The 8,991-nt window shown below is 48.7% G+C and overlaps 2 protein-coding genes across 2 annotated transcripts; one reads left to right on the plus strand and one right to left on the minus strand.

The window, feature by feature from the left end:
* Positions 1-540: 540 nt before the first annotated feature.
* On the plus strand, positions 541-4,329 carry zgc:194887 (uncharacterized protein LOC571819 homolog). The gene is made up of 3 exons (XM_067243392.1): positions 541-649; positions 896-1,045; positions 1,710-4,329. Exons 2-3 carry the CDS (start codon positions 913-915, stop codon positions 2,399-2,401), a joined length of 825 nt encoding a protein of 274 aa, XP_067099493.1. The 5' UTR covers positions 541-649; positions 896-912; the 3' UTR covers positions 2,402-4,329.
* Positions 4,330-4,745: 416 nt separating this feature from the next.
* Positions 4,746-6,290, minus strand: chrm5a (cholinergic receptor, muscarinic 5a). Its single transcript, XM_067243503.1, has one exon. It carries the CDS (start codon positions 6,288-6,290, stop codon positions 4,746-4,748), a length of 1,545 nt encoding a protein of 514 aa, XP_067099604.1.
* Positions 6,291-8,991: the final 2,701 nt, after the last annotated feature.

An 8,991-nucleotide genomic window follows, 5' to 3' on the forward strand; every position in this document is an offset into this window, starting at 1 on the left:
CTTCTCTATTCTCTCTCCCTCTCTCTTCTCCCTCCTGTTTATCTCTTGACTCATGTCAGCATTGCTGGTGATGATGTCATGCCTGAACAGGAAGCAATGCACAGTCCAACAGTGTCCATGCTCACTGGTTATATTGAGGGCACTTGCATTCATTGCTGTTGTAAACCCGGAGTGATTAACTTTGATATCTAGCACTTCTATATTATTAAACCATAACCAAGTTCCACAGCCATGTGAGTTATCCAACAGAAGTAGAAAAACCTTGTTTGTTTTCCCACTAGTTCAAATACACCGAACTGGGACAGTCATTTCAACACCAAGACAAAGGTTGCCAGATCATTTTTGTAAGGAGGGGGGTCTCAGTCAGGGAGGGATATGAGGTAATCCTCCATCTTGTCACAGATAAGCAGAATCTCATCTTCAACCTTTGATGTTTTTAATAGTGAAGTGATGTAGGTGCTGAAGTCCAGCTGTGTTGGACTCTGGAGGGCTGGGTGGTAGAGCCACACTGGATTCTTGTTTGCTCTCCAGCTCTCTCTCTCCCTGTGTAGCTGTCTCTCCCTGTGTAGCTCTCTGTCCTGGCGTAGCGCTCTGTGAAGTTCCACACTAAAGAAGACCTAGGAAGCACTTCTTACTCACAGGGCCCAGAGTAAGTACTTTGGTTCTTGAATTGGTAATTAGTTAAATTTAATTAGTTGATTATTTCATTAGGTTTTCGTTTGCTAGTTTCTGTACAGAGTATGATGACAGCCTGACAAGTTTTCAACAAAAATGTGCGCGTGTGTGTGTGGGGGTGTATGTGTGTGTGTGTGTATGAATGTGTGTGTGTGTGTGTGTGTGTATGAATGTGTGTGCGTGTGTTTGCCTGTGTGTGTGTATGAATGCGTGTGTGAAGGCCAGCTGAGCAGCAGGATGGCTGGTCAGATCTGCTGGCTGACTGCAGCGGTGCTGCTGTGTGTGAAAGGATCCCTCTCCACTGACCTGCAGGCTGACAACCTTCACCTGCTGCAAGACCACCTGCTGGTCCTCAACCAGGGCCTTAGAGGTGCCGCCCGCATCACCCGCAAATCCATTTCACACCTGTAGAGTATTACATGTAGCAAGTGTGTATACACACGTCTAGGCTTTTTTGCTATGCGCGATAAAATGTTATTTTAGTTAATGATACTCATTATTATCTCAGCTTTTCAGAGAAACCTCAAAAATTCCTTTGAAGTAATCTATCTCTTGTCTTATCAATGTTGGATGTGAACTGTTTTGTTTTGATGCTCAAGGTTCAAATTCCACAGCGTAGACCTAGTGGCTTACTGACCAAGACATGATGAAAATCTTCCCTGAGTGACTCTGCAGAGAAAGACCATATGTTCATGCTAGTGATTATGTGAAAAAAAGATATAAAAACATGAAAGAACATGAATGAGTGTCTATGTTCATGAGTTATTTTAAACAAACTAAGTTTCTTTGCCTGTTAGTATCTTTGCCACTCAGACACAGAGGTCATAGCTGATAGGACAAGGCGTGGTTAATCACCTTCGTTCATCAACATACAATATATATACAAAATAAAGCTATACGTAAACAAGCAGTTGATCAAACAGTAACAAGGGTAATCACCTTAAACTCATACTACAACTGTAATCACCTTAAACTCACACTACTATCTGTGCTGTGTAACATTACAAGAGTGCTAATCAGTGTTTTCCCTGCAGCCCCCAGAGACTGCCATGAGCTGTGGCAGAGCTCAGGGAGCAAGGCCAGGGACGGGGTGTACCTCATCCAGCCTGGAGAAGCTCCCATCCTGGCCTACTGCGCCATGCAGGAGGGGGGCTGGACCGTGGTGCAACACATCACCGTTAACAGCAGCGTGGATTTCGACCGCAGCTGGTCTGAGTACAGGCAGGGCTTCGGACTCCTGACCGGGGACCACTGGCTTGGGAACCAGGCCCTGCACCAGCTGACCCAGGGCCCTGGTCGCCACACGCTGGGGGTAAAGCTGGTGGACAGGGACGCCGTCACCAAGACGGGGCAGTACGATCCCTTCCTGGTGGAGGGGGAGGCGGCGGGCTACAGGCTGAGGCTGGGGCTGTTCCAGGGGACGGCCGTGGACGCCCTCACACAGGATACGGAGAACTATCTCCACGACAACCAGAAGTTCACCACCAAGGACCGCGACAACGACAACTACTTCCAGAACTGTGCCAAGCTGGAGTTCCAGGGCGTGGCGGGGGGTGGGTGGTGGTATGATGCTTGCGCTGGCGCCAACCTCAACCGCAGGAATGTGATCTACTGGCAGAAGGACTGCAACAAGGAGCACCTGTGTAAGTACGCCTGGATGATGGTGAGGCCCTCGGAGACTGTGAAGGTGGTCCACACTGGAGACTGCAAGAAGGATGAGCTGTGAAGGACTAGGTGACTGGAGTCCGGATTCAGTTATAAATACATACTACCAGGGCCGGCCCAAGGCATAAGCGAACTAAGCGGCTGCTTAGGGCCCCCGTGGCCACCAGAGGGCCCCCAAGAGCACATGAAATTAGAGTTGAATGTATTTTTTTTTTTTTTATCTAAATCAATTCTGCTTAAGGCCCCATAAAGGCTTGGGCCAGCCCTGCATACTACAGTATAACAAGAATTTTCGAAGGGATTTTGAATATTTTTTAAAACAAAGACTACAAGTTCTTCTTTCTTTTTTTGAAAGCAGAGATGCAAGACCAGCTAGCTAGTTAATTAAATGATAGTTACCAAAGGCAGATAGCTGGCTAGCTAGCGAGGCAAGACTGGAGCTGCTGTTTAGTGATGCTCAACAATCTGAGGTAGGTGTTCCTGCTTTAACACGTTTAATTCAGAAATTAAAATACAGAAACATATGATCACATAATACTGTAAACATACTGTATCAACGGATTCATTGCACATTTTTCAAAATAAGAAAAGGTTTATTAATTTTTTGTGATACTTTGACCACCAACAAGACTCCTTTCCGCAGTTTTCTGTGTTTCTATTTTATCACAAAAAAAGTTGCTGTCAAGCTATCATACTGTAGTTTACTAAAGATGTAAAAAAGCTTTTGCAAATCAGTATTTGGACTCCTTCATGTGTTGTTGAATGTTGTATGGACAGGTGTCAGGAGATCATGACATGAAGTGATGAAGTGATTATACCAGGGACGTTGTTAGACTCTGGGGCACAGGCCCCTATTCATATCCCTTTTTCTTTCAAGCTTGCTGCACACAATGCACTACTAGGCTATAGAACCTCCCCTTGTTTAACCCACTATATAACAGTTCAGACGTTTGATATCAGCTTTGGCAGGGACATCAATAGTTAATGCCAGAACGCACATTTTTTTCGCATTAATTTGAGCGCAAAAAAAACCCAAAATCATTTTGAAAACTTTCTTTAGTTTTGTAATGTTTTCTTAGCCTATCAATTCTGACTTGTGTGCCGAGTCCGACACCTGGACTTCTGTGTGCGTGCTGCAGTGGCTATTTGGCAAGCTCAGAAGAGCGCGAAGACATGCATCGGTTTGTGTTTTTGGTTAAACTGCTTTAATTTTACAAGCGTTGATTGGGATATTGCGTTTATTTTTTTCTGGGATTATCAATCTAAATGAATGCATAGACGAATAAAGTAAATTGTTAAAACTCAAACTTTTGATTTTACTGGGGCACAGCAGATTTATACTGGGGCACGTGCCCCAGTAAAAAGGATCTAACGACCCCCCTGGATTATACTTTGATAATACCTTAATGACATAATGAACAAGTAAACTGAAAAAGTGTTACTTCCCATGTACAGCTGAGTTCCTGGCCTAGTAAGAACATGTGTTCATGAAGAGTGTTCTACACAAAACAACAAAGAGCACATTGAATTCCTCCTGACGTCAGAGGGACCATGAGGGATTAGGAAGGTCAGGCCAGGATCAGCAAAACTGGGACACACGAATGAGTTTTTCTATTTGTTTAAAACATATATAGCAGTAGACTGTGTTCAGATGTTCAAGTTTGTATGTGCCAGATGTGAATGAATGGCACCTGTAGGCTTTGATCATATGAGTGTACAATCGTTTCTAAGCAAGCCAGCTCTTACATCAACACACAGTTAGAGCCCTTCAAAACTAAACTAATACCCACATTTGCATATTACCAACACAATACATTTAAAACAATGCGTACATGTATTTCCGTGTCATTTTTTATGCTTACAGATGTAAATTAATTTGAGTGTTAGCTTCATATGTAAATGTACAATGTGAATGTTTATTCTGGGTCTGGATCATCTTGTTGTCTATACCTTTTAAGCTGTGATCAACAACTGATTAAAGAAACACTTTTACTGATACATTTCTGTCTGGTCTACTCCCTGTCCCATCATGGGAGGATCTGAACCATCTGAACTGGGGGGGCCAAGCTGGGGCCAGTTGTACTGTTAGAGGGGCCAGTTACATTAAACATAATTTTCACATCACTGATGCATTGCAGGCATTAACAGGTAAAAGCCCAAGTTAAAAATGATTCAGACTGTACATTTAGGGGGGCCACAAGGGAGTCCAAACTTGTTGTCACAGGGGGACTGGCCCCCGGCCCGCTCCCCTCCAGAACCACCAAGGCTTCACATCCTTCAAAAAGACCCTCCAGTGGGAGATATCCCTGCCCTAACCCTCATGCACCTCATTGACATGGTCATAGTATCTGACTCCTAGTCACCACAGTCGTGGATTTCTTTCCAGAAGGATGAAGTGAGAGGTTTCATGTGAGTTTGGTGTTGACCACGGGGTTCTGTCCATACCAGTACAGCTTCTCTTCCTCTCTCTTCTTCCTCCAGTGACAGAGAAGCAGCATGCGAAAGGTCTTCTGGAAGGTCTTGTTGCAGAGCGCGTAGCACATGGGGTTGACCGTGCTGTTGACGTAGCACAGCCAGTATCCCAGGTGCCACAGGGAGAGAGGGATGCAGTCTGAACAGAAGGTGGAGATGAGCACCATGATGTTGTAGGGAGTCCATGTGAGGATGAAGGCTAGTAAGATGGCGCTGAGTGTCTGGGCAGCCTTCCTCTCCTTGATCAGCACCATCCTCTTCCTCTTCGTCATCTGGATCTTCAGCGTGGCGTCTGTGGGCTTGGAGCACGGAGCGCTCATGGACTCAGCCGAGGAGAAAGCTGTTTTGGTGTCCCCGTTCTTGCTCGGGGGGGCGCCGCTGTCTTTCGGCGGCACGGGTTTGAACTTGTAGGACACGCACTTCCTGCTTTTGTGAGAGGTGTTTCTGGGGGGAGAGTCGTCCTCGTATCTGCTGAGCTGCTCGCTGCCCGCCACACTCTGCCCATGCCCGCATGCCTGCGTCTGATAGGATGGCTGGAAGGGCCCTGGGGACACTGGGCGCTCCTCCTCCTCCGAGGAGCCGTAGCTGTTGAAGGTGGTCAGTTGCTCGGCCTTGGACCACTCGTCGCTGGCGGCGGCCGGCTTGGGGCCTTGGTTCCTGCTGGAGGAAGACCAGGAGGCCTGGGCCCGGTCCTGGGGCCCGCCCGCCGGCTTGCAGCTGAAACAGGAAGTGATGATGGTGTTCTTCTGGGGCGGGGGGACCCCCACTGGGTCCGTGGAGGAGTTGACCCCCTGCAGCTCAGCCAGGTCCTTAGTGCGGCGCTCTGTCTCCTTGTAGATCCTGCAGTACAGGATGGTCATGATGGACACGGGGATGTAGAAGGCTGCGATAGCCGTTCCAAACGTGATCACAGGCTCAGAGAAGAACTGAATTTGGCACTGCTTCTCCGGAACGGTTCGCTTCCCTACGAAGTACTGCCAGCACAGGATGGGCGGGGCCCACAGGATGAGGGACACCAGCCAGGCCAGTCCAATCATCACCCCGGCCCGCCTGGGGGTCCTCTTGGCCCTGTAGGTGAGGGGCCTAGTGATGGAGAAGTACCTGTCGAAGCTGATGACCAGCAGGTTCATCACCGAGGCGTTGCTGGCCACGTAGTCCAGAGCCAGCCACAGGTCGCAGGCCAGACTCCCCAGCGCCCAGTAGCCCATCAGGATGTAAGAGGTGTAAAGGTTCATGGAGAAAACACCAATGATAAGGTCGGCCACAGCCAGACTCAGTAGGTAATAGTTGTTGACGGTCTTCAGCTGGCTGTTGACCTTGAAGGAGAGCATCACTAGAACATTCCCCACGATGGTGACCAGACTGACAGCAGCAGACAGCGTGGCGATGGTGACCACCTCCCACAGGCTGTGTGGGACCAGATGCAGGCCGGAGGTGCTGTTGGTCCACGAGGCGTTCTGGAGGCTCGCGCCCGCCATGCTCCTTACAGGGGCTCGACTGGAAGGAGGGGATTCATGTTGAATGGGGGGTCCTGGAAAGAAAAGGAAAAGACAGATGAAGAATATATTCTTACAGATTCTGTCTATAAACTACCAAACACACACAGAGAAGTTCCACCATGAACCACTAGATGTCCTCATGTTGTTGTCAATCGGACATCACCGCTATCATTTGTAAGAAAGCGTGCACTGTGTCAAGCAGAAGGTAGAGACTAAATCAAAGGGCAATAACATTTATCAGCTAAGTGTAGCATACAGGTCCAGGGTGTTTTAGTAAAGTCTATCCTACATCATGGGTTGGTCAGAACTTTGCACATAATGTGTTGCTTAGAGACACAGACACGTCTTTAGAACAGTTACCAAGTTACCTTAATAATACATATCTGTTACATAAGGACAAGAGACAGATTAAGGGTCTCTTCATAGGTGTCTCTTCATAGGTGTCTCTTCATAGCGTCTCTACATAGGGTCTCTACATGGGGTTTGCTACATAAAATGATCAGCGTTCTGCAGCTCCACAAGAGTTACACTCTGATGCAAATGGGGGGTCTCTCAAGCACTCTTCAGAAACAGCTGTGGCACATCCTGAAATATCCAGGTCATACTCAGTTCCTCGCCTCCGAATACCTAACCTCCAGTTTAGTTCTAGTTGTGACAGTTGAAATGGGATGAAAATGACATCTGTGTGGTTCAACGTTACCAGGGAAACAGCCAAGAGCTGGTTTTACGGTGAGAATGGATATTAATCTGGATAAAGAGAAACTAGCTCACGACGCTGAGTGGGGGAACAATCAACAAACAGACAAAGGATGCAGCCGCGTCTGCCCCAAGGGCATGTTTGGTTTGTCTGAGTCGCTGTTCCAGGTGTGTGCGTGCCAGAGCTGTTTACCCAGGAAAGAGCCTCCTCTTACTGAAACAGCTCAGGTCACTTAGCTTGCGGCCCCGCGTGTGAAAACACGGGACAACTGGGATTGATAAAAGCAAATAAATCTGTTTCTGTTCGCCTCGGTGTGGACTGAATGTATCTGCCGGGGCTGTGGAGGCGCTGGTCTGAATCCAGCCAGGGTGACCAGCAGCTTCCTGTCTTTCCCTGACATGGTTAGTAAGAAGTGAACCATAGAACTATCATCAGACGCGTTAACTGAGAGAGGAGAACAGAGTTATCAAAGAAGACGTAGAAATGATTTCTGTCCTGAAATCCTTTCTATGACACCCAGCAAGGTGTGTTTCCAGAGTCCACAGACCAGACAGGCCCCTGTAACTGTAACCCTAACCCCTGTAACAGATAACCTCCAAACGGAGCACACACACTCTCTCGCTGTGAGTCATTGAGACGCCCTCTCACATTATGCCTATTTCTCCTGTTAGAATGTGCAGTTTAATGATCACAGACTGCAGCGTGTCAGGGTAGCAGCACCCCCACTGAAGGGGGAGACAGATGGATGTGATTGCTGTCCTTTTCCCTTTTCAGTCATATTGGACAGCATATGGATCATCCTTCACTTTTCCGTGTCTGCGTGACAGTGTTGGGAGTAGGAAACCAGACATGACATGAGGGTTGAGACGATGTCTGATGTTGTCGTGAAGTGAAGTACACTGTGTCGATGGTAGGGCTGGCTGGTGCGGGACAACGATCGCATCTAATCACACATGTAAATGAGACATTTAAACGACAGCTTAAGAGTATTTTGACAACAGTATTAGTGGCCCATCGTGAGGCAGTTGTGCCAATTGAGTTTTTGGTCAATAATTCCTCCAGTGGCAGCGTGTTGACAGGCGATCTATGAGGAAAGTGTCCGTGGTCCAGACCTGCGTGGTGCAGCCGTCTGCCGTGACCACGCAGGTCTGGAACACGGACAGACGGCTGCTGCGCTGCACCACGCAGGTCTGGAACACGGACAGACGGCTGCTGCGCTGCACCACGCAGGTCTGGAACACGGACAGACGGCTGCTGCGCTGCACCACGCAGGTCTGGAACACGGACAGACGGCTGCTGCGCTGCACCACGCAGGTCTGGAACACGGACAGACGGCTGCTGCGCTGCACCACGCAGGTCTGGACCACGGACAGACGGCTGCTGCGCTGCACCACGCAGGTCTGGAACACGGACAGACGGCTGCTGCGCTGCACCACGCAGGTCTGGAACACGGACAGACGGCTGCTGCGCTGCACCACGCAGGTCTGGACCACGGACAGACGGCTGCTGCGCTGCACCACGCAGGTCTGGAACACGGACAGACGGCTGCTGCGCTGCACCACGCCAGGCATCACTGGGACCAATGACGTGTACAGAGAAAGAGAATGGTTGACACCTGCTCAGGGATGATGGGTAAATATTACAGCCTCTAAGAGCATCTGGGCGATGAGTTGTTGGTTCCACTGGGACCACTTACGGGCGCATGAATCAAGAGCCATCTTCTCCACCCGTTCCTCCTCCGAGGCAAGTTAGCATCACTAGAGAGCCTGTGCACGCTGCATCCTGCTGCTTGGCCTTTAGAGTGAGGCTTATGAGTCACTTCAGCATATTTTGTCTATTAAAAGGATGTAACTAAATTAGATGCTCTCCCACTTCCACTCTGCTGACCCTGTGTGTCTAGTCGGCTGTAAGAACTCATCTGTCATCACCTTAGCTTCAGAAGAAGAAGTCTGTCTCCCCCCCTGTCTCTCTCTCTCAGGCTGT

The sequence above is a fragment of the Osmerus mordax genome, chromosome 9, assembly GCF_038355195.1.
Source record: "Osmerus mordax isolate fOsmMor3 chromosome 9, fOsmMor3.pri, whole genome shotgun sequence".
Lineage (NCBI taxonomy): Eukaryota > Metazoa > Chordata > Actinopteri > Osmeriformes > Osmeridae > Osmerus > Osmerus mordax.